This window comes from Myotis lucifugus, unplaced genomic scaffold, assembly GCF_000147115.1.
Source record: "Myotis lucifugus unplaced genomic scaffold, Myoluc2.0 scaffold_169, whole genome shotgun sequence".
Taxonomy (NCBI): domain Eukaryota; kingdom Metazoa; phylum Chordata; class Mammalia; order Chiroptera; family Vespertilionidae; genus Myotis; species Myotis lucifugus.
Genome location: NW_005871217.1, coordinates 293655 through 318833, shown reverse-complemented (window position 1 = coordinate 318833; position 25179 = coordinate 293655). Strand labels below are relative to the sequence as shown.

Genomic DNA, 25179 nt, shown 5'->3' with positions numbered 1-25179 from the left:
ACACAATGACAAGTGCTGAGACAGGGGGGAATACAGCCTACTGCGGGCAGCGTTAGAGGAGCAGCAGCCGTTCGTGACCAGAAGGGTTTTAATAATACCAGCATAAGCCGGGTTGGCACTGAACTATGAACCAAGTCAGGGCACATGCCCAGGTTGCAGGCTTGATCCCCAGTAGGGGTGCGCAGGAGGCAGCTGATCAATGATTCTCTCTCATCATTGATGTTTCTCTCTTTCCCTCCCCCTTCCTCTCTGAAATCAATAAATTAAAAAAATAAAAATAAATAAAACCAGCATAAGAGTCAAAAAACTTGGAGCTGAAAGGGCCCTTAAAAAATCATCCAGTCCAGACTGTTCAGTTTATAGAGAAGACTGAGGCCCAGAGAGAGAACAGACTTGTAAAGGGCCACTCAACGGGTGAGCAGAGGAGCTCTGATTAGAAGAGCCACTCACACATGAATGCCAGTGATCAAAGCATCGTTCCTTAAACGGACTCTTTTATGCCTTGAAATCTTATGGAGGTTGCAGGGATCATTATCTTTGTGTTGTACAGATGAGAAATCTGGGGCTCAAGGAGGCTGGGTGTCTTGTGGGGGAGGAAGCGATGAAGAGGAGGCATCACCGAAATAAAGGCTCTCTTGCTTCCATGGCAGACAAAACTCTCTGGTGTGGTTCAGCCCTCAGACATCAGATCTGCTAGATTCATGAGGAAACTGGTCTCATTTCTACAACTCAGGCCCAGCCTTTTTTCTGCTGCTCTCTGCTGGAGAGGTCCTCACTTAATGTAATGGAGGCAGCTCAGAAGCAGTTTCTGGCCCGACAGCCAGGCCTGTCATCCTGCCTGAGGCCCCGTGGTATGATATGTACAGAATGAGCTTTGGAGACAGACACACCTAAGTCTGAATCTAGGCTCTGCCCAAATCCACTGGATGACCTCAGCTAAGTCATTTTGCCTTCTCTGAGCCTTAGTTTCCTCATTTGTAAAAGGGGACAACAATGCCCAATTCTCAGGATTACCCAAGATCATCGAAGGGTACTCCCTGGTACTTTCAGATGTTCAATAAAGAATCATTTCTGGGGGAAGAAAACCAGTGAAATAATCCTGATCGTGCCAAAGCGTATGCTCTTATACCTCATTTTGTAATCATGATATTACCAGGGATTCTTCAGTTTTGTTTTTTTTAATCCTCACTTGAGGATATATCTTTATTGATTTTAAAGAGCAAGGAAGGGGGAGAGAGAGAGAAAAAATCAATGTGAGAGAGAATAATTGATCCATGTCCTCCCGTACATACCCCAACCAAGGATTGAACCCGAAACCTAGGTGTGTGCCCTGACCAGGGCTTGAACTCACAACTTTTTGGTGTCTGGGATGATGCTCCAACCAACTGAGCTATCCGGCCAGGGCGGATTCTTCATTTTTTTAATAGGAGATAACATCTAAATATTTAAATAGCATATCATTAAAATAAGGCGAAGTTGAAACAACACAAAACAAAACAGTCATTTCCTTCTCCTTCATGAAATCTCCCATGGACAACGAATTGAAGAATTTAGTGCTCGGCAAAGATTTGCTTCTCTTGAAAACTGGTACATTTCCTCCTTCCTAATGTGCGGCTGTCATGGCTCACTGTATCTTTCTTTCTGCATCAGCTACTGGTTAATTTGAAGAACAACTCTAGTATCTTGTTGATCTCCTTTTCTGAGTTATTTTCTAGTTTAATTTTTATCCTTCCCTTATCTGTGTTATTGGAGTAAGCCCTCAAATCCTTTGTGACTCAGGCAGGTATAAATAACTAATGGGTGTAAGTAGTTGAATGAATGGAAGGCAGGAGAGGCTGGACTGGCCATGGAAGTGTTGGAAGAGGACCAGAGGGTGGTGCAGGCTGGGGCAGCTGAAAGTCTGCATCTGCATGGATGACTGTGGTCCTGTGAGGAGTTGAAGGGTTAGTTAGGGAGGAATCTATCCTTCACTCGCCTGCCTTGCTACTGCTGTAAAAAGAAGCGTGGATTGGAGAACAGGTTCTCATGTCACCTCTCCCCGGAATCATCAACCTCCCCCTTAAATATGTGCCATGTGGAAGATTGAGGTCCAAAGAAAGAGGAGGGACTTGTTTTTTTAAATTAGCCTGGCCAGTGTGGTTCAGTGGTTGAGCATCCACCCAGGAACCAGGAAGTCACCATTCAATTCCCAGTCAGAGCACATGGCCGGGTTGTTGTTGTGGGCTCAATCCCCAGTAGGGGGCCTGCAGGAGGCAGACAATCAATGATTGTCTCTCATCATTGATATTTCTGTCTCTCGCTCCCTCTCCCTTCCTCTCTGAAATCAATAGAAATATATCTTAAAAATATGTATTTTTTAAAAAAAATAAATAGCCCTAGCCAGTTTGGCTCAGTGGATAGAGCATCAGCCTGCGGACTGAAGGGTCCCAGGTTTGATTCTGGTCAAAGGCACATGCCTGGGTTGCGGGCTTGAGCCCTAGTGGGGGGCGTGCAGGATGCAGCCCATCAATGATTCTCTCTCATCATTGATGTTTCTATCTCTCTCTTCCTCTCCCTTCCTCTCTGAAATCGATAAAAATAATTTTAAAAATAAATAAAATTAAGTCAAAGCAGTACATTTACACAATTTTAAAAGGCAAATAGTTCACAAGGACATATATAGTAAAAAGCCAGTGTCTCATGCCCCCACTTCTCAGCCCCCAGCAGGAGCACTTTTACCATTTAGGATTTCTGGTGGTAACTTCATATCTCTAAGTAGCATGCCCCAATGGTTATTTCTTCATTTATCAACTTTAAACATGATCTATTGACTTCATTTTAGCATGACAAATGAGAATTTCACTTATTTATAACACTTGGCTCTTTCTTGTTCCCCTCCTAAATTGTCATAATATTACTATTTTGGTTCCTCTAGTTACCTTTATAACTTTATTAATACTATTTTAAAATATGATTTCTTATTCCATCAATTTTCCACAGTGTCTCTTGACCACTCAGCTGGTAAGACGTGGTTACTAGTGCCCCATCCTTCCTTCCATCTCTTCTCTGCCCTTTTCCTCCCACTTTTCTGTGTTCAGTCATTGTTTTGGTTTTGTTAATCCTCACCCGAGGATATGATTTTTTCCCCATTGATTTTTAGAGAGAGTGGAAGGGAGGGGGAGAGACAGAGACAGAGAAAGAAACATTGATGTGAGAGAGACACATCAACTGGTTGCCTCATGCACCAGCCCCGTCCAGGGCCAGGGATCAAGCCTGCAACTGAGGTACGTGCCCTTGACCAGAGTCAAACCTGCCACCCTTCAGGTTTGACCTGGCTGACGCTCTAACCACTTAGCAAAACCAGCCAGGCCTATGTTCAGTAGTTTTGGATCCAGTGAGGCTGGTTACATTTGCATTCCATTCTGTAACAATAATTAGGTTTCCAGTGCTTTATCTAGACAAATTGGTTTTAAAAGCTGACCACCGACACACTGTGTTTATGTGATGATGACTATGTCAATAGTATTCATTGCAGGACCAAATAGTGTACTGTAATTGCACATCACTTCCCACAGGTCCCTGTCACAACCTCTGTACTCCCGGGAAAATGTTTCTAGCTTCAAGAGCAAATGAATTTTCCTTTTTTATGCTCTACAAATTGCTCACAATCATGCCACTTTGTCTTTTCTTTCCTATTTGGACCAGAACTTTCTTTCTGCCTCCTTCCCACCCTCCTTCCCTTCCTTCCCTTCCTTCCCTTCCTTCCCTCCTTTTCCTTATCTTTCCTTCCTTCCTTCCTTCCTTCCTTCCTTCCTTCCTTCCTTCCTTCCTTCCTTCCTTCCTTGCTTGGTTGCTTACTGTTGTGTAGAGTTCGTGAATCCACAAGATAATCATAACACATCTTCTGGGGACATTTGACTTGGACATTTTTAGGAGAGGGTTTTTTTTTTTGTAAATTCATACTGAAATGTGCATATAGAAAAGCACTCAGATCACAAATGAATAATTTGGTCAGTTTTTACAAGCCAAACATTCCTTATGTAACTAGCACTTAGCTCAAGGTCTGTTTGTCATTCACCCCACCTGGTACTCAGCGAGCCCTTGCCATTTGATGCACTATTTTTTCTTATATAATTTCTTGAATAGTTTCCTCCCCCTCATTTTCTCTGTTTTCTCTTTCTGGAATGCCTGTTAGTTGGATGTTGAACTTCCTGGATGGATCCTCCAGGCCACTCATCTTTTCTCTCATCTTTTCCATTTGATAGTTTATGAATGAGTTCATAGAAGTTCTGAACGAGATGTCTGTCTATCTAAGGGCTGGTGTGTTCACTCACTGGCTTTATTTTAGAAATATATTTTTTATTGATTTCAGAGAGGAAGGGAGAGAAAGAGGGAAATATAAACATCAATGATGAGAGAGAATAATTGATTGGCTGCCTCCTGCACGCCCCTCATTGGGGATCGAGCCCACATCCCAGGCATGTGCCCTGACCAGGAATCGAACCGTGCTCAACCACTAAGCCATGCTGGCTGGGCACTGGCTTTATTTTAGGTGAACCACCAGGGAGCTGGCTGTTAGAATGGGTGTCCCCCAAAGGGCAGAATAAAAAGCACTTTATTGGGGGGGGGAATCAACGTGTGACTAGGTGCCTTAATCCATCCCACATAGTTTAATTTCTTTAGCCAAAAGCCCTCTGATATTTTGCCTAAGGGTGAGTGCCAGACAGTCTCTGCTCTGGGCAGGTGAGGGGTCTTGGGGAATGGGGTGGGGGCGATTTCATGTATTTACCTTCAGATTATCCCCATTTTCAGCCCTTCCCTCATACCTCCCATCTCCAAGTCTGCAGTCTCTCTGGGCCTCTGGTGACCCGACTGGCTCCCTCCCCAGCTGCAGCTCCCTGAGTGGTGTCCTTGGCTCTCCTGTCACTGTGAACACTTCCTGTTGTTTTTTGCTTCCAGAAATTTGTGGAAATTTCTCACCCATTGACATCACCTTCTCTCTTACATCTGCTTCACTGTTATGAATTTATACCTTATTTTATTCCTTTATTCCTTCACTTTCATGCTAGAGATCCTAGGAAAGAGGGGAGATATAAACACGTGTGCTCTTGAGGTCCAAACCAAGCTAAAGCTACTTTTTGTGTGTGGTTAATCCTCACCCAAGGATATTTTCTCTATTGATTTTAGAGAGCGTGGAAGGGAGGGGGAGAGTCACACAGAGAGAAACATCGATGTGAGAGAGACATTGATTGGTTGCCTCCTGCATGTATTCCAACATGGCTGGAGATAGAACCTGAAACCTAGGTACATGCCCTTGACCAGAAATCAAACCCACAACTCTTCAGTGCTCGGACCAACACTATAACTACTGAGCAAAACTGGCTAAGGCACTACTTTTAAAAATAGTTGGTTTCCTCAAACCAGATTGAGAATGGAAATTATTAGTAACCCCCCCCCCAAATACCCAACTCTGGATGGCCTCATTTTGGCATGTGTTGCCCCTGGCTCCAGCCCTGTCCTGAGCATTCCCGTGGCAGCCTTTGGAGCACCCCTTTTTCCTTTTCAGCCGTCTAGAGCAGTGGTCGGCAAACTCATTGTCAACAGAGCCAAATATCAACAGTACAACGATTGAAATTTCTTTTGAGAGCCAAATTTTTTAAACTTAAACTATATAGGTAGGTACACTGTTATTAATTTAATTAGGGTACTCCTAAGGCTTAGGAAGAGCCACACTCAAGGGGCCAAAGAGCCACATGTGGCTCGCGAGCCGCAGTTTGCCGACCACTGGTCTAGACCATGCAGTCAAGAGAGTCTTCAACCTCCCAGCCAGTGTGTCTCAGTGGTTGAGCATCAGCCCATGAACCAGGAGCTCACAGTTCGATTTCCAGTCAGGGCACATGCCTGGGTTGCGGGCTCGGTCCCCAGTGTGGGGCGTGCAGGAGGCAGCTGATCGGTGATTCTCATCATTGATGTTTCTGTCTCTCTTTTTCTCTTTTTCTCCCTTCCTCTCTGATATCAATAACTAAATATATATAAATAGAGTCCTTAACTGAGGGACTGGAGATCTGCATTCTGACCCCTGCTTTGCCACTGCCTCCTGCTGCCCCCCTCCCCCCCCCGCCCCCCTCCCCCGGGTCAGCCACTCCACCTCTCAGGATGTCCTTGCTGTGATGGGGCTGCTGTGAGCTGTGCTTTGGCAGGATTCGGGTGGGTGCTTGGAGAGCAGCCCAGCCTCCTTCCTCAGGCAGTGGGGAGCAGGTGGGCCAGCGATGGGCCCCTAGTGCAGAGGAGGGGGATTTGAGGCTGAGCTGAGGCTTCTGCAGCAGCAGGCTGCTCTAGCTGCTCCCCCTTCCGCCCACTCTCTTTCCCATCATGGCTGAGCCTCCATCCCTCTTCCTCCAGCAGAGGGAGGTAAGAAGGGATGGCTGCAAAGCCAGTTCCATCCTCCTGTTCTCTGTCACAGTGCTGAGCTGCGCTGCGCTGCAGTACCTGTGCCTAACTCCACCTTGTCCTTCTCGTGCTCTCCTCTCCCATCCTTGAGTGATTATCTCTTCCAGAAGCACTCCCTGAATGCTCATGGCGTGGGGGGCCTTGGGTTGCACTGTGTGGAGGAAGGGGGGAGGGAAAGAGGCCAAGCTTATGGGCTGTTATGGGAGATGAAGTGCCGTTTAGCTCTGGTATGGCAGAAGGAAGCCACAGCTGTAGTGGTAAAAGCATTGGTTTTGGAGTCAGACAAAAACTCAGACTTGAATCTCAGCTGCACAACTTATTAGCTGTCTGACTCTAGGTAGATCACATTGCTACTCTGAGCCTCAGTTTTCACAGTTATACAGTGTGAAGAATAGTAACTACCTTGCACAGCCCGGCCAGTGTGGCTCAGTGGTTGAGCATCGACCTCTGTATGAACCAGGAGACCACGGTTCAATTCCCCATCAGGGGACAAGTCCAGGTTGTAGGCTTGATCCCCAGTGTGGGGTGTCAAGAGGCAACCGATCAATGATTCTCTCATCATTGATGTTTCTACCTCTCCTCTCTGAAATCAATATAAATATATATTTTTAAAAATTACTACCTTGCACAGCTGTTATGAAGATAATACAAGCCTGGGACCATTGTAGGTGCTTAATAAATAGTCACTTAATTCTTTTTGGGTTATTAGAAGGCAGAATATGCTAAGGACCAAATAAACCCTGCTTTGGTGATTGAAAGGAACTGGGGTTAGAGAAGACAGCATTTGGCCTTATCACCCCTTGGGCCGAGCCCCCCAGAGGCTCCCCAGCAATTACACAGTGAAGTTCACACTCTTGCCTGGTGTTGAAGGCTCTCTTCGTTGTAGTCTCTGCCTGTCTTTCTTCTCTTTAAAAGGAAAATTTGAAGTGATACTTGCCTCTTTATTTCCTGAAAGAGAAATTTAAAAAGTGATAGAAAGATCTTTCCTTTGAAGTATGGAGCAGTCATTATCATCATCATCACCATCCTTTCCATCCCTGAACTTGTCCAATGAGTCGTAGTAACAAGCACTATAGGAAGAGTAATCAGAAGCAAAAAGCTTTTGAGTCATAATCATGATTCCATTATATTCTGATTGACGTCCTGAGAAAAATGGTTCCCTTATCCATAAAATGGAGATGAATATACCTATGTATTTTGGTTGACAAAAATAAAAGGAGATTATAGACACAAAGTGCTTAATACATATTAGATTTTCCATAGATGTTGGTTTCTTCTTTTGGTATATGGATAATCAAGAATTAAAAGTTTTAAATTGCAAAAAAAAAAAAGGAAGAAAGAAAGAGAGAGGAAGAAGCAAAAAGCTAACCAGTAGCAGAAACAACTGTGGCCTTCATTTTGCATCCCCACCACCATCTTGGCCTTGATGTGTGGATCCATTGCTAAAAGCAGTTACATTATCCAATAAGCTTTTTTATTTGTCCTGTGGTTCATCTAGTTATTCTTCCCTTTTAATAAATCTTTATAAGATTTTCTTGCATGTCACCATTACCTCATCCATCTGACTTCACTACCTGCCTACTTGTCATTTCTAGGTCTGATTCCTGATTCAGATGGGCTCCTTAGAAAAGGTTTTTACTTTCACCTTCCACATGGTTGTGATTTAGGTGGCACTTGAACTTGGGAGGCAGCTTTGCTTTTCCCCTAGTACTTTTCCACTTCCTGGCCACCACAAGTAGGTCTCCACAGCACTTCTGGCCCAAGAACGCGCTTATGTGCACCTTTGGGTCAGACCACAGTCCCACACACCTTCTAGCCATTCTGTTCCCTTCCTGACCTTGCACTCCAGTTGTACTGATCTTTCTGGGGTTCCCTAATCATAGTGGACTTCTTTATACTTCCATGCCTATGGAACAGTCCCAGCTGTTCTCCTAGCCAAGAATGCCTTTGTACCCCTATCTATATGGCAGATAGCTGTTCCATTGCTGAAGAACATCTTCACACTATTCCAGGCACTGGGACACAGTGAACAAAACCGACAAAACCTCTGCCCTCAGGAGCAGACATTCTAGTGTGTGAATGCAGGGGGCAGGGACAGAAAAGAAGCAAACAAGAAGATACAGAATATGTCAAATAGTGGTAAGTGCTATGGAGACAAATAAGGCTGGATGGGGGGGTGGGGAGTGCAGAAGCCCAGTCAACTCCACCATAGTCAGTATTCACAAGATCATTATTAAGCAGCCTTTTCTCATTTAAGCATTTTCCAATGTTATTACATATTCATTACAACCATAATCCTTTCAACAACTTTATCGGATTAGTGGTTTTATTACCTCTATTATATTGATGAACAAACTGTGCCTTAGAGATGTAAAGCACATAGTTAGGAGGGGCAGAGCTGGGATTTAAACCCAGCCTGTCTGACCCAATGCCTGTACTCACAGCCACTAAACCATTGTGCCCCCAGCAAGCCTCACAACAACTCTGTGAAGTTGGAATTACTATACCTATATTATAGTTGGGAAAATTGAGGGGCAGAGAAGGGAATGGACTCATCCACAGTTACACAGCAAATAAGTTGATTTGAACCCAAATCTGTCCACCACTCAAGGCTAGGCCCTTCTATAAACCCTGAGGCTTAGGAGGAATCCATGGACTTGCCTGCCTCTGTATTTCTGGGTCCCAGGCAAGGTAGAGTTGAGGCCCTTGGTCCTTCACCCTTCTCTTCCCACCTGTGCTTCATGTGGAACTTTAAAATGTATATGGACACCATAGGCCACATCCAAGCCCCATCTATTTCTCCTTCCACTTGGCCACCCATTAGGCCTAGCATATGGACTTGGGTAGTAAGACCATACAATTCCTACAAGTAAGCTCAAGAACTTTAGACAGGCAATTCTGGGGTCCTGCGTACCTGGAGTGCAGTCTGGAAGAGAGATGGCCAAAGATCCTGATGGACATATTCCCTTTGTCCCACAGACCCTTTACCTCATGGAGGAGGGCCTCTAAAGTGTGGGGTCCAGTGTAGGGGCCTCTGTTTCCCAATACAGCCTCTGACATTGTGACTTGTCCTAGGCTGGGCTCCATGAGCCCCTTTTAGCTTCCTGCGCTAGGTCCTGCTTTGCGGTGAGGATGGGGGTGGTGTTCAGGGTCTCTGGCCAGTGAAGAACAGAGCCTTCCCAGCAAGCACTGCTAAATGTGCACACATACCCTTAGGTCCCCTTCACAGTAATTTTTGTTCATAGCACTCTCAGGATAGTTATCTTCCTTTTTTTAAAGAGCTTTTCAAAATTATAATTTAATGTATTCTTCCATTAGAAAATTTTAAAAATCTTGGAAAAGTGGAGGAGAAAACCATTACCCGTCATTACAACACACAAAGGCAGCCACTCTGAACATTTGGTGTATTTCCCTTGTTCTCTGCATTCTTTTCATATAGTTGAAATGATTCAGCATTCAAGAAAAAAATGATTCTTGCTTTTTTTGTTTGAGCATTTCTCTTTGTCACTGCATATTCTTCATAAGCAATTGTTTTTAATGACATTTTTAATGGCAAGGATATACCATATGTAATTAACCAGCCTCTGAATGTAAGCTGTAGAAGCTGAGCCCATTTTTTTTTTACTAGTTTAAATCAGGCTACAGCGGGCATCTTTGCACGTACAGCTTTTCAGGGACTTACAACTTTTAGGGAACTGGCCTTGTATAGGAACAATTGCATTCAGCTTATTTCCCTTTCTAGATAGTCCCTCTGGCTGTTCTGATTCATTCTTATAGTCATTCATTTATTCATTCATCCCATCGCCTCACATTTGCTCTGTACCACGGTGGACCAGATGCTGGGAACTGGGGATATGGACATGACGTAAGACACAGCCCCAGACCAGCAGGAAGAGTCTGTAGGGAGAGTCAGACATGGAAATGGACACTTTCAGAACAGTTTGATCAGAGCTGTGATAGAGTCAAGCAAAGGATCCCATGGGAGATCAGAGGAAGGGCTCCTCGTCCAGCCTAGGGACATTAAGACAAGCTCCCTGGAGGAGGTCCAAATAAGTCACTGGAGGAAGAGTAGCAGTTGGCTGGAATAAGAAGGGGAACTTCTGCCCTAACCGATTTGGCTCAGTGGATAGACCGTCGGCCTGCGGACTCAGGGGTCCCAGGTTTGATTCTGGTCAAGGGCATGTACCTTTGTTGCGGGCACATACCCAGTAGGGAGTGTGCAGGAGGCAGCTGATCGATGTTTCTCTCTCATCGATGTTTCTAACTCTCTATCCCTCTCCCTTCCTCTCTGTAAAAAAATCAATAAAATACATTTTTTTAAAAAAGAAGGGGAACTTCCTGTTAAACACAACAAATTGAATAAATTTCTCTGTTGCTTCCCCAAATCCTACTGAAATATGAATAAAGGAATAAAAAAGGTAGAAACACATAAGGTTGGAAATGCTGATCAGAAGTAAACTATTCCATCCAGAAAGCCCAATAAATGCTCAGGATTCAGAGATGCTATGAACCACAAAGCAGGGTGAAGTGTGCGACTGAAAACAGGGAGAATATTGAAAATCTGTTAACAGACTCTATTGGCCCTTCCCCAACCCTATTCAGTCAGGGATGCACCCCCTATTCTGCAGCCAGAGGTTGATTCTTTGAAGAAATTGAAGCTAAGAGGCTCTGGGCTTGGGGACACCAGGCACAATGGAGGATGGGGTGAAACAGGGCTGCAAGCAAAGGGATCTGCATCCTAAAACAGTGGGACCCCAACTTCATTCTCCACTTCCAGGACAACAAACTCAGGACCACACAGAAGGACGAAGGAGGCTTCTCTAGGGAAACTGACAGGTCCCAGAAAAAGGCCTCCAAAAGAAGACATTTTGCAGTCTTCCCACAAAAGAACAGGTTTGCAGCTCAGTAACACTGTAGTGAAGCCTATCACCTGGCAAGCACCATCCACATACAGAAATTCCCATCAGCTTGTTAGTGTCATGGGAACTTATCACCAAGGATCACCAGCCAAGGAACCTTAAAATAGGTTTACTTCATTTCATGTAAATTAAACCTCAGTAAAACAAATTTAAAAAAAAAACACACCCAAACCTTAGGTAGCCAGATGATCAGCTAGTACAGGCTATTTGAGGAAGATAATCAACCTGCAAGAATGACCAAAAAAGCAAGCAGACAAACATAACAAAAGAACTTGGAAGGAACAGAGGCAATGAAGGGAGGAGAAGACATCTGGGAAATAAAAGATAATGAAAGTCAAAATAAATATTTCAACAGAAGGACTAGAAAATAAAAGGTGAAGAAATATCCTAGGAAGCAGAATAACAAGACAGAGATAGACAACAGAAGAGAAAAGATAAGAAAATTGGAGGATCAATTGAGGAATGTCAACATCCAACAATAGTAGTTCCAGAAATAGAGAATGGAGGAAACAGCAGGAAAGAAATGATCAAAGACCTAATACAAGAACATGTCCAGAACCAAAGGAATGAAAATCCCAATCAAAATAAATGATAAAATGATCCATACCAAGGTATGCATCTGTGAAATAGCAGGGGTAAATGGAAGATACTAAAAGCTTCCAGAGAAAAACCATGTCATATACAAAGGATCAAGAAAAAGAATAACATTGGACTTCTCAACAGCAAACTGGAAGCTAGGAGACAATGGAGCAGCGTTCTCAAAATTCTGAGGGGACATTACTTCCAACTTAGAAGTCTATACTCAGTTGATATCAATCAAAGGTGAGGGTGTAATAAAGACATTCTCAGACATGGAAGATCAAAAGATTTTATGTCCCATGCCTCGTTTCTCAGGAAGTACTAGAGAAAGTGCTCCAGTGAAATACAGACACAAATTCAGGGGGAAAAAGGCCAAGGAATCTAGGAAACAGTAAATCCAACACAGAACCTCAGGGCTGTGGGGAAGGGAGAAGATCTTAGGGCAACCTTGTTCAGGCCTAGAGAGCAACCAGTCTGGATTGCTGTGGGAACGATGTCTCCAAGGGGAAAAAAAATCTGATGGATTACCTGTGTCAAAACATATTGAGAGGAGAATTGCACTTGTGATAGTTTGGGGACAATTGATCATATATATGAAGAAAACTATGCAAGCAATAATAATGATAATAATAATCAACACTAGAGAAAAGAAAAAGTTGTATGGCAAAGGAAATGTAATTACAGTGTATGATATGATTTATCCACTATTAGTATCAAGGCAGTCATAATAATGGAAACCACTAATATTGATTTAACCAAAACTTTGTGATGTGACTACAGTGGTAGAATGAGAGAAGGGGATGTGTACACCTGCATGAAATCTGGGGGCTGGAGGTGGAAGTGTGTGTAAGAGAGCTGTATCCTCTCCCTGAATAGTAGGAATTCCATACATAATACATAAAACTAAAAACTAAATCACGAAATTGAAGTATGCGTGTTTTCTTTAGAAATGAGGTAAATAGCCAAAAAGCAGTTAAAAGACTTGAAAACTGTTTGTCTCTGAGAGTGGGAGTTGGGGGAGGACGGGTAGAGTGGGGAATTTGTGTTTTTTTGTTATAATCCTTGCAATACAGTGTGATGGGGGAAATCTATATACATGTATTACTTGGGTAAAAATAAAAATTTAAAAGGACATACACAAAAAGTTCAAACACAGATTAGTAATATGAGCATCTACTTTAGAAATATGAACACAAATTCTGAAAAAAACAACTAAAACAGTTGACAAAAAGGCCATTATTTTTGTTAAGATCCTTTTACAATTTGACTTGTCAAGCTACTTCACGTCATTTTAATAAAATTAAAAATAATTTTCAAAGTCATAGAGAGGGCCAAGAGTGTTCCAAGTAGCAAGTACCAAATGCGCTTTAAAAAAAAAAAAGTAGCCAAAACCGGTTTGGCTCAGTGGATAGAGCGTCAGCCTGCGGACTGAAAGGTCCCAGGTTCGATTCCGGTCAAGGGCATGTACCTGGGTTGCAGGCACATCCCCAGTAGGAGATGTGCAGGAGGCAGCTGATGGATGTTTCTCTCTCATTGATGTTTCTAACTCTCTATCTCTCTCCCTTCCTCTCTGTAAAATATCAATAAAATATATTTAAAAAAAAAAAAAAGTAGCCGTCTGTGTGACTCAGTGGTTGAGCATCGACCTATGAACCAGGAGGTCACAGTTCGATTCCCTGTCAGAGCACGTGCCCAATTTGTGGGCGCGATCCCCAGTAGGGGGCATGTAGGAGGCAGCCGGTCAGTGATTCTCTCTCATCATTGATGTTTCTATCTCTCTCTCCCTCTCCCTTCCTCTCTGAAATCAATAAAAATACATATTTTTAAAAGCAGATGGAAGGGCAGAGTGAGATTTAGAGCTTTGGAGAGCCTGGGCTTGACGAGCAGTAATGTTGATGGGAAAATTACTGAATGACAGAAGCAGAAGAACCCTATCAACTGGTTTGCACTTTAGAGAAGGGAGTCGTCCATTGAAGAGACTTGCAGTTAGATAAAGTGATGTTTGGGAGAAGAGGAGCCTGGCTGTCCCCAGGACTGGATCTCAGCTTTTGGAGAGACCTACATGATTCCTGGGTCAGTCTACCACTTCTTTCTCCTCGGGATGCTTCTGGGAGGAGCCCTGTTCACAGTTGCCTTTCAAGTCTCCTTTAAAAAAATCTACTGTCATTGGTGTCCAATCTCCTTTCACGTTTTTTTAGACGTTACTCAAATCCTGGCTTGAGGACCGGTCTCCAGTCTGTTTCTTTTTTTAAAAAAAATAAGTTTTTATTGACTGCAGAGAGGAAGAGAGAGAGAGAGAGATCAATGATGTGAGAGAATCATTAATCAGCTGCCTCCTGCACGCCCCACACTGGGGATCAAGCCCACAACCCGGGCATGTGCCCTGATGGAATGAAACTGTGACCTCCTGGTTCATAGGTTGACGCTCAACCACCGAGACACACTGGCCAGGCCAGTCTGTTTCTTTCAGGTAACTTTGCATATCTTGTTTCTGATGCATCTTATGTTTTTTTAATAAATAGTTTAGTTCCCAGAGGACAACCTTATTTATCTAATTCCAGAGTGCCTTATAGTTTCCCCAGGTGCTGCTGATAAATTACTTAGAGGATCACAAACCAGAGACAGGGAATCCAGTCAGGAGGTGAGGACAGAAACCCCAAAATGAATATTGAGGGCCTACATTCTGCCCTTGTCATCCCCATAAGTTCCCAAAAGTTCAGGAACTTTCTATATTTTGCCATTTATTCTTCCATCTTCCAGATTGTCCCTTGTACCTGGAAGCAGCAATATCAAAATCCTTGGTCAGGTTACATGCCTGAGTTTTTGGTTCAGATAATACAGTCACTATACTCATAGTCTTCAATATGTTACTGTTTAGTGAGCATCACTTCTGAGGATGAGAATTCGCATAGCTGAGCCTTTGAGAAGGCTGGGGTCCTAAGTGGCCTTTCATTAGAGAAGTCTGTGGGACTAGCAGGAGAAATCCATTTCTCCTGATGTGGATTGATAAAGGGAGGCCTGCTACCTGGGTCTTTGCTTCTTTATGTACACAGCTGACTGTGGTTGATAAAAGAGAGAACTTTGGGATTCTGAAGAAACTGAATGTTTTAGGTCCTGAAAATTGTTCAGAACTCAACTAACACAGCCCCATTGTTTTGTGGACTAGGAACCAAGGTCCAGAGAGCAGGTGACTTGTCCAAGTCTACGTAGACTGCCAGTTAGGGAAGGAGCCATAATAGAACCCAGTATTCTTTCTATGAGTCTGTGCTGCTCCCGCCCCTCCCCCCCCTCAAAAGAATGGCAGCCCAGCCCTAGCCGGTTGCAGACTCTCCCAGGCCCGGGCCCTGGTTGGGCTCGTGCAGGAGGCAACCAATCGATGTGTTTCTCTCACATCAATGTTCCCCTGGTGTGGAAGCACCCCACATTGAGGGTCATATGACACCATATACCCCCAAACTAATAAAAATCAGTCCACAGTGAGGAGAACTGGCTAATTCACTCTGAGTCACTGCTGGAACGGAGATCTTTTGCTCCCCCTAGCTGCCATGTTGAGGACTAGCATCTCTCAGAAGAAAGGGCCCTGGAGAGGAAGGGTCTGTCTTGACATTGGGGAACCAGGATAAAGAAAGCCACCTTAACTGCAAGCAATTGCCCAGCCCTGAGCTACTGGTACAGTGGAGCCTGGTGGTAAGAGCACAAGCTTTGGGGTTCACACCAAGCTCCCCTTACTTGTGCGACGTGGGGTGAATCATTTCAACTTCTCTTAGTCTCAGTTTCATCATCTTAAAACTGGATGGGTAACTCCCATTTTGCAGGATCAAAGGAAATAGTGTACAACAAGAGACAGACACCCTGCCTGGTATGCAGTAGGTGCTGAGTGATTGTTCCCACAAGAGTGGAGATGAGTACCTACATCGCTCTAAAATAGATTGGGTGCCAAAACCGGTTTGGCTCGGTGGATAGAGCGTCGGCCTGCGGACTGAGGGGTCCCAGGTTCAATTCCGGTCAGGGGCATGTACCTGGGTTGCGGGCACATCCCCAGTAGGGGATGTGCAGGAGGCGGCTGATCGATGTTTCTCTCTCATCGATGTTTCTGGCTCTCTGTCTCTCTCCCTTCCTCTCTGTAAAAAATCAATAAAATATATTTTTAAAAAAATAGATTGGGGCAGGGGGCCAGTCTGTGAGCTCCTTGAGGGTTTGTATTCCCGGGTCAGGACCTAGTTACAGTGGACTGCGTATAAGTGTGTGTTGGGGTGGGATAGTGGGGAGACTGGCCTGCCTGGAGCAGAGGTTTAATGTTAGGGACAGAGGCTGAGGGGCTTGGCTTCCATTCTGTTGGTAGGTGGGGAGTCACCGAAGTGATGCTCACCTGATACATGCAAATCATTGGACCAGGGCTCAGAAGCAATCTTGTTGCTGCAGAATCAGATGAAAAGGTTTAGTGTGAAAAGATGCTCTGTGGTCCTGGCCCTCCATCCCTTTAGGAGGCTGTGAAAGCTAAAGGTTTGACCCATGGTCGTGCACCCTGTACCTGGCACTGCACTAGGCCTAGCCTCACAGCTCCACCCACAAGGGGCAGGATTCTTATCATCCCACCCCCATTTCACAAGTGAGAAAGCTGAGGCTGGACAGAGGGAGTGCCTTCCCAGGATTATGTGGCTAGTAAGTAGCAGAACGAAGTACTGAACTAACCCACTCTCTGAGCTCCGGCACCCTGATGCTTGCCTACCTCACCTCGCTGGGTGGTACGCCATTCACTCTCCCAACAAATATTATCTTCTGAGGTCTACCTGCTTCCTGCGGGTCCCTCTCTCATGTTATTTATTTTTTAATATATATTTTTATTGATTTCAGAGAGGAAGGGAGAGAGAATCACTGATCGACTGCCTCCTGCACGCCCCCAACTGGGGATTCAGCCCACAACCCGGTCATGTGCCCTTGATCGGAATCAAACCGTGACCTCCTGGTTCATAGGTCAACGCTCAACCACGGAGCCACGCTGGCCGGGCTCTCTCTCATTTTATACTCAGCATAGCTGACGCTCCCCTCACTTAAGGTTGCATCACGGTTCTCTCACCTAAGGACAGAGCCTGCAATGTGTTCATCTCTGTCCCCTCTGCAGTATGTCATGGTTGGGGGAGGAGGTAAAGAAGGAGAAAGAAGACAATAGGGGATGAAGAAAACACTTCCCACACTGTCCCACTTTTTCCAAGTTCCCTGGTCCTTCTTCCTGCCCTTCCCCACCCCCAACGCATCGACGCACTATGTTCCTTCCTAACTCCCTTCCCCTGCACATAGGCGAGGAGGAGCAGCGGAAGGGTGTGGTTCAGATTTCACTCATCCCCTCATTTCCCTCAAAGCTGTCCCCACTCCATTCTCTTTTGTCGCCCTTCCGTTGCCTCTGAGGGGGCCTCACAATGAAGAAGGCAGACCAATGTAGTAGAAAGGAGCTCAGCAGCTGACTCACCCTCTCAGCCTTGTTCTCTTCATCTGGAAAATAAGCAGGTTGGACCAAGCAATTGGCAAAGCCTTTTCTATGTTGTTAATAATACCTGGCATTTGTCTGCTGGGTTCTAAAGGGCTTAATCATCCCAACAGCCCTGTGAGACTTGGCCTCATGTTACAAGTGGGGAGACTGAGGCTCAGATTCCGAGAGGGGAAGGGCTGGTACGTGGCAGAGCTGATATCTGAGGCTCAGTCTGTTGTTCAAAGCTTGGACTTTGCCCCTGCCCACAGCTGTGGCTGCCACTCAGCCACTCTGAGGAAGGCCTCACTCCTCACCGTGACCCACCAGGCCCACATGGTTGGTTCCTGGCATCTCTCTCTCTCTCTCTTTAATGTTTTTATTGATATCAGAAAGGAAGGGAGAGGGAGAGAGAGATAGAAACATCAATGATGAGAGAGAATCATTGATCGGCTGCCTCCTGCATGCCCCCTTCTGGGGATCGAGCCCGCAACCCGGGCATGTGCCCTGACCAGGAATCAAACCACTGAGCCATGCCAGCTGGGTGGTTCCTGGCATCTCTTTGACCTCACCTCCAACCACTCTTCCCCTTACTCCACCTCAGCCACACTGTCCTCCTCCCTGTCCCAACAACTGGCCAGGCCCTTTGCCATCTCAAACCCTTTGCACCGGCTCTTTGCTCTCCCTGAAATACCTTACTCCTCATTTTCATGATGCATGTTAGCCTTCGAGGACACTGCATAGGGCAGCGGGAGAAGAGGTGAAAGCATATGCTGACTGTCATTTTCTTTCTCTGTTTCTCTTTCAGGTCGGATGGTGAGAATTCCAGAACAGTCAGGTCAGTACCTCCTTTCTTTAATAGTGATTGGGAGATGGGACAGGGACTGGGGTGGGGGCCTTTGGTTTGTTACTTCAGGATCCACGGGCAGAAGTGGGGGCCAACTCCAAGGGTTTTGTCCTGTTGGTATTAGAGGTGCCGTGGAGTGGGGTGGAGGGCTGGCAGGTATGGGGAGGGGGTTGAAACTGTTCGTCAGTCTTTCTAACCCCAGCTGGTTCAGGGCTGGGCTGAACCCCCAAGGGGTTCATGGGAGCTGCCCAGATGGGAAAGTTGACCCGCAGAGAGTTCAGCTCTGGCCCTGGGACCTTTTCAACCTTCTCCTCCCCGGAGAAGAGGGCACAGTAAATGTGGGGCTTCCCTGGTCTGGCTTTCATGCTCCACCCTGAACAACTCTAGCCCTGAGTTAGTGGCATTTGGATGGACTTCTGATGTGACACATTCGACATATTAGAAATATACATTATGGTGACAAGCGCACATTGTGTGTGTGTGTGTGTGTGTGCTTGCTAAAAAGGTTTGCAAGCTTCAGTAAGTTTTCAAGGTGTGATAAATCTGCCACTTCAGAAGGTGGGAGTAAAACTGGGTTAGAGACAAGGGCTATTTGTGCATTTCCCAGGCCTTAAGCCATCAGAAGCTTCATGAAGACAAGTGTTAAGTGAAGGGGCTAAGGGGAATGATGGGGGTTTCAGAGGAGGGCCCATTAGTCTTAGCATTCAGGTGGGGAGTGATGGGGTGGGCCTCTGAGATGAGATGGGCCCAGATGACAGAGGCATGGATGGGCACGCCAGGTCCCAGTCAGGGCTGTGACCAGCATATATAGCACCTTTGGGAAGAGTAGAATCCACTGAGTGGATCAGTTGTAGGAACGTTCCCTTTCCACGGGGCTACTTCGGCCCATCACCAGGGTTTCTGGCTCAGTGAGCAGAGCACAGATTGGATTCAGCCCCCACTTATGCCCTCTTGGCTGTGAACCCTTGTGCAGGGCACAGCTTGCCCAACCATATGCAGCAGCCCAGGCCTGGCATCCAGGCAGTGGATGCGGGAGAGGGCAGAGGAGCCTAGCATACAGACAGAGGTGCAGAAGGACACAGTTACTTAGTATCCCAGGCAGAACGGTGGGGAGGGGGAGGGAGGGAGCACACTAATGGCCAAGGCTAAGGCCGGGGCTGTGGAATGGGACAACACTTGGGCCATCAGGAAATCAAGGGGAATGTGATATCCGCAGTCAGGCCCAGTGAATATGACAAGACACACTTAGCCCTAACTGGTTTGGCTCAGTGGATAGAGCGTCGACCTGCGGACTCAAGGGTCCCAGGTTTGATTCTGGTCAAGGGCATATACCTTGGTTGCGGGCACATACCCAGTGGGGGGGGTGCAGGAGGCAGCTGATCGATGTTTCTCTCTCATCGATGTTTCTAACTCTCTATCCCTCTCCCTTCTTCTCTGTAAAAAATCAATAAAATATATATTTTTTAAAAAGACACAGTCCCTGCAGTGCATGCAGCGAAAGATATGGCATGGGCACGGCCTATCCGAGCATTTATTATTATTTTTTAAACATATTTTTATTGATTTCAGACAGGAAGGGAGAGGGAGAGAGAGATAGAAACATCTATGATGAGAGAGAATCGTTGATTGGCTGCCTCCTGCACGCCCCACACTGGGGATTGAGCCCACAACCCGGGCATGTGCCCTGACTGGGAATTGAACCGTGACCTCCTGGTTCATAGGTCGACACAACCACTGAGCCACACCAGCCAGGCTGTCCTAGCATTTAAGAAGGCACTGGTCTCAAAAAGGAGCCGGGTCCCACTGTCCCACTGTGGGCTTAGAGAAAGGCAGTTTGGGCTTCCTGTTGATGTGCCTGCTTACTTGTTGAGGGACAGATTGACAGTGTCCCAGCAGGGGAGTTCCTGGGACCTGGAGCTCAGGGTATTTAGTAATTATCATAATCATAAGTCATATGGTGATATAAGTTGGGCCTTTACAGCTTACTGAAGTTGTCAACGACTTTCTTTTGTTTGATCCTCCCAGTGACACTGTAGGCGGAACCTGGGCTGGCCTTATCATCATTGTTTTACAGTTGAGGCAACTGTGGCTCAGCCTGGTTTGCCCAAAGCCACGCCACTAATATTTGGCTGAGCCTGGATTCAAACCCAGGTCTGCCTGGCACAGAGCCCAGAACCCGGCCCACATCATCCCTGCGGGAGCTGTGGGAAGCCTTGCAGATCATAGTAATCCTCCTCAGCCTCCTCCTAATATTAGGAATAATAGCAGTTATCATTTGCTCCTCACATACTAAGAAATCTGAACATGTTCTTATTTCATGCTCACAACAGCCCTATTAGACATGGATTAGGATCCCTGGTTTACAGACGAGGTTCCCGAGAGGGTCGGTGATGCCCAAGGAAAGACAGGAAGGAAGAGCAATGGGGCTGGAAGGCATCGCTCTGACTCACACCCCGGGCTGTCTGGGTCCAAAGCCAGCGTCTGCATTTGGGCCCACAGTCAAGGAAGCTACAGGGCCCTTGAGGACTCAGCAATTGGAGAAGCAAGGGTCAAACCTGGGTTGTCGAAGGGACCTGAGACATAGCATTTGTGGGGCATGATGATGCAAACACAGTGGGAGCCAGGGCTAGGTGGGCTGTCTGAGGATGCTGTCAGTACCTGCATGTCAATTTTTTTAAATATATTTTATTGATTTTCTACAGAGAGGAAGGGAGAGGGATAGAGAGTTAGAAACATCCATGAGAGAGAAACATCGATCAGCTGCCTCCTGCACACCCCCTACTGGGGATGTGCCCGCAACCAAGGTACATGCCCTTGACCGGAATCGAACCTGGGACTCTTCAGTCCACAGGCCGACGCTCTAGCCACTGAGCCAAACTGGTCAGGGATGCATGTCAATTTTTTAAAAGTATATGTTTATTGATTTCAGAGAGGAAGAGAGAAGGGGAGAGAGAGAAAGATAGAAACATCAATGATGAGAGAGAATCATTGATCGGCTGCCTCCTGCACACCCCACACTGGGGATGGAGCCCACAACCCGGGCGTGTGCCCTGACCTGGAATTGAACCGAGACCTCCTGGTTCATAGGTTGACACTCAACCACTGAGCCACACTGGCTGGACCTGCATGTAAATTCTTGAGCTCACTTCAGTTATGGGTTAGGGATGGCTTCCGGGAGAAGGTGGCTTCTAAGCTGGGCTGTGGAGGACAGACATGCAGACTCTGCGTATGGAGGGCATTGCTGGCACTGGAACCAGCATGCCCAGGAAGTGAGGGTGGACTTACAGAAGGTGACAGTTGGGCTAAAACAGATCTGGGCAGGAAAGGCTCAACTGTTCAAGATCAGAACGCTGGTCAGGGCTGGGTCACAGACGCCTTCTGTCGCCACTGAGGAGCCGGGGAAGTTTGGAGAAGAGGCGGGGCTCCCCGGCAAAGCAAGGGAAGCAAAGGGCTCCATTTATGGTCAGGTCACTTTATAAATATGTGACTTCTTTTTTTGTTTTTTTATTCTGCACCCGAGGCTGTTTTTTCCATTGATTTTTTTTTGTTTTGTTTTGTTTGCTTGTTTTTAGAGAGAGAGAAGGGGAGGGAGGAAGGGGGAGAGAGAAACATTGATGTGAGAGACATCGACTGGTTGCCTCCCACATGTGCCCCCCCTACGGGGTCCTGGGATCGAGCCTGCAACCGAAGTATGTGCCCTTGACCAGGAATCGAACCGGTGACCCTTCGGGGTCTGCAGGCTGACGCTGTAACCACTGAGCAAGTGCGCCAGGGCTAGATACGTGACTTTGGACAACTCTGTTCATCCCTTGGAGCCTCAGTGCCCTCCTCTAATGAGCAGTGTGTGCGTGTGAAGGGGAAAGGTTAGGAGGGTAGCAGGAACACCAAGGAGAGGGATTAGGCCGAGGCTTGTTGAAAGTAGAACAGCAAGGAATGAGCAGCATCGGTGGATTGAAAACACCCCCCCACACACACACCCTGTGGCAAGGCCCAGGCCTGAGGGCTTCCAAGCACCGAGTGCCAGGGGAAGTGTGGAGTCTATCTAATTAGAGCTGAACAGCTGGTATCTCGGGAGGGCTGTGGGTAGAAGGTGCCTGGACTTCCTGCAGATCAGTGAGAAGTTGTCAGACCTCCAGGCACCTTAAGCCAAGGTCCAGAGAGGGACTGGCGATGGCTCAAGTTCCTGAAGCTAGCTCTCAGCAGAGCCTGCTTTCTTGCTGTGTGTTCTTTGTGAAGCCACTTAACTTCTCTGATCCTTATTTGTTTCCTCATCGGTGAAATGAGGATAATGATTCTGACTTCCTTGGGTTGGTGAGGGAACTTACAGTAAAGCGATGCTCAGCACCAAACAGCGGCTAACACATTGGAGTGCCCTCTGCCTTTTCCTAACCTAGTCCACTGTCAGTGCTGAATAAGGAAAAAGGTGAAGTGTAGAACTTGAAAACAGAGGGGAGGAGGGGCCCCAGGCCTGGAGCCACTGCCTCTGCACTTAGGGTCAGACTGGAATTGGGGAGTGTGGGGGGGCGGACCAGGGACCAGGCTGGGGTTGCTAGGCACGCAAGATTGAGAGCTGGAGGAGGTGGCCTGTTGCTAAGGAAGGAGGGAGGGGGAGGGGAGCTGCTGACACCCTTGGAGCTGGGATGTCCCCATGGCAACAGGAGCCGCTGCAACCTCGGGGAGGAGAGGTGGGAGGAGCAGCCATTGCTGGCTCTGCTCCCAGAGGAGTCCTCCCACTCTGGGCCTCAGTGCCCCCATCTGTCCAGCGGGACTTTGGATTAGATTATCTCTAAAATTCTTCCTTGTTTTGACCTGGTAATCTGGGGTGGCTGAGACCTCACAGAGGACTTTCCGTGGTTCCTGCATTCACAAGTGCAAGACACCGCCAGTGCCCAGAGCTGCACTGCCTCTTCCCTCTCATGCTGTCTGCTGTTCGCTGCTGCCTGGGTGCCCGCCCTGTCCAGCTGTCTCTTCCCACCGCTTCCTTTGCCTGGAATCTTGTCACTTACTGCCCCGCCCGCCCAATGCGCTCTGGGGCCCAACTCCAGTCCTGCCCATTCTGGGAAGCCCTCCCTGCCTGCCTCCTCCCTCCTGGGCTTCTTTGGGTTGAGCTCCTGCTGCCATCCCTAGCAATCACTGCTGCAGCTCATCAAGCCGCTTCTAGGAGCTGGGCTCCACGCAGGACACTTGACAGGCTAAAGCCTTTACAGTAGATTGATGGTGTCATATGGCAGATCCCATTTTACATGAGAGACAGTGCCCTGAGAGCTTGTGACTTGTCTGCGATTCTCTGGGTGCTGTGTGATGGAGCCAGGCCTGGAATTTGGCTCTGTAAGTGCTGCCACCACCCTCCCCTCCCGCCCCATTCGGCCTCCCCCTGGGGCCTGAGGTGGGTGTTAGCAACAGCACTTTCTAGGTGATCGCTAAAGCTGTGCTGGGCACCATGCTGGGTATTTCATCTATTCTCTCATTGAATCCTCACAACAATCCTATAGGGCACATATTCCTGTCATTTTACAGATGAGGAAACCGAGGCTTAGAGAACTAAAATGAGTCTCCCCATGCTAGAACTAGAATAGGAATCCAGACCAGGGGTGGGCAAACTTTTTGAATCGGGGGCCACAATGGGTTCTTAAATTGGACGGGAGGGCCGGAACAAAAGCATGGATGGAGTGTTTGTGTGAACTAATATAAATTCAAAGTAAACATCATTACATAAAAGGGTATGGTCTCTTTTTTTTTTTTTTTAGTTTTATTCATTTCAAACGGGCCGGATCCGGCCCGCGGGCCGTAGTTTGCCCACGGCTGATCCAGACCATCAGAGTTGCAGCAACCACACTGTGCTATAGCGGGGTTAACCCAGTCATGTTCCAGAAGCACCGCAGAGCATCCCCTATGTACCAGGCCTGTGTTGTGGGATCCTTGGGGCGAGAGAGAGAGGGTTACAGAAGTGGGGTGCAGACACAGATGAGCCGGCTCTGGCAAGCCCCTATGGGAGTGTGGTGCCCAGGAGAACCCGTGATAAGGATGAGAGTCTGGAGGGGGCAGAGTTGGAATCTGACAGTGGGACAGAAGAGGAGGGAGGTGGGGGAAGTTGGGAAATTTTCCCAAAGAAGGCACCTTTCCAGGAAGCTCACAAGAAACAAGAACGGGTAAGAGGGTCCTCCCCCCCCCACCCCGTTCCTGTCTGCATTCCTGTGCCCCCGCCTGGCCCAGCTCCAGGAAGTGGGTGACCCCTAAACTGGCTGCGTGCCTGGTTGGCACCAAAATAAACCTCTCTCTTCCCCTCCCCTCACTTCTGTCCCCTCTGTCCTGGCTTTAATTAGCAGCCCTGGGGATGAGTCACTTGGTAGTTGGGGAGGGAGGCTGCGCAGCACCCAGTCAAACCTCCACTCCTGGCCCCAGCCTTTCGGGCAGCGCCATTGTGTTCATGCATGTGGGTGCTCCATGCCCCTGCGTTCATACATGTGGGTGCTCCATGCCCCTGCATTCATACATGTGGGTACTCCCTGCCCCTGCATTCATACATGTGGGTACTCCCTGCCCCTGCATTCATACATGTGGGTGCTCCATGCCCCTGCGTTCATGCATGTGGGTGCTCCATGCCCCTGCGTTCATGCATGTGGGTTCTCACTGCCCCTGCATTCATACATGTGGGTGCTCCCTGCCCCTACGTTCATGCATGTGGGTGCTCCCTACCCCTGCGTTCATACATGTGGGTGCTCCCTGCCCCTGCGTTCATGCATGTGGGTGCTCCCTACCCCTGCGTTCATACATGTGGGTGCTCCCTTCCCCTGCGTTCATACATGTGGTTGCTCCCTGCCCCTGCGTTCATGCATGTGGGTACTCCATGCCACTGCGGTCATGCATGTGGGATGCTCCCTACCCCTGCATTCATACATATGGATGCACCCTGCCCCTGCGTTCATGCATGTGGTGACTCC

At 47.2% G+C, this 25179-nt stretch overlaps 1 protein-coding gene across 1 annotated transcript in view; it reads left to right on the top strand.

The window, feature by feature from the left end:
• The window catches only part of IQSEC2 (IQ motif and Sec7 domain 2), a gene marked incomplete at its 5' end in the record, with an annotated part of 83008 nt that overhangs the window by 8725 nt on the left and 49104 nt on the right, over positions 1–25179 (top strand). Inside the window, one exon of the mRNA XM_023759999.1 lies at positions 18200–18229. Within this exon, the coding sequence (XP_023615767.1) occupies positions 18200–18229 (30 nt within the window). The remainder of the gene's footprint in view (positions 1–18199; positions 18230–25179) is intronic.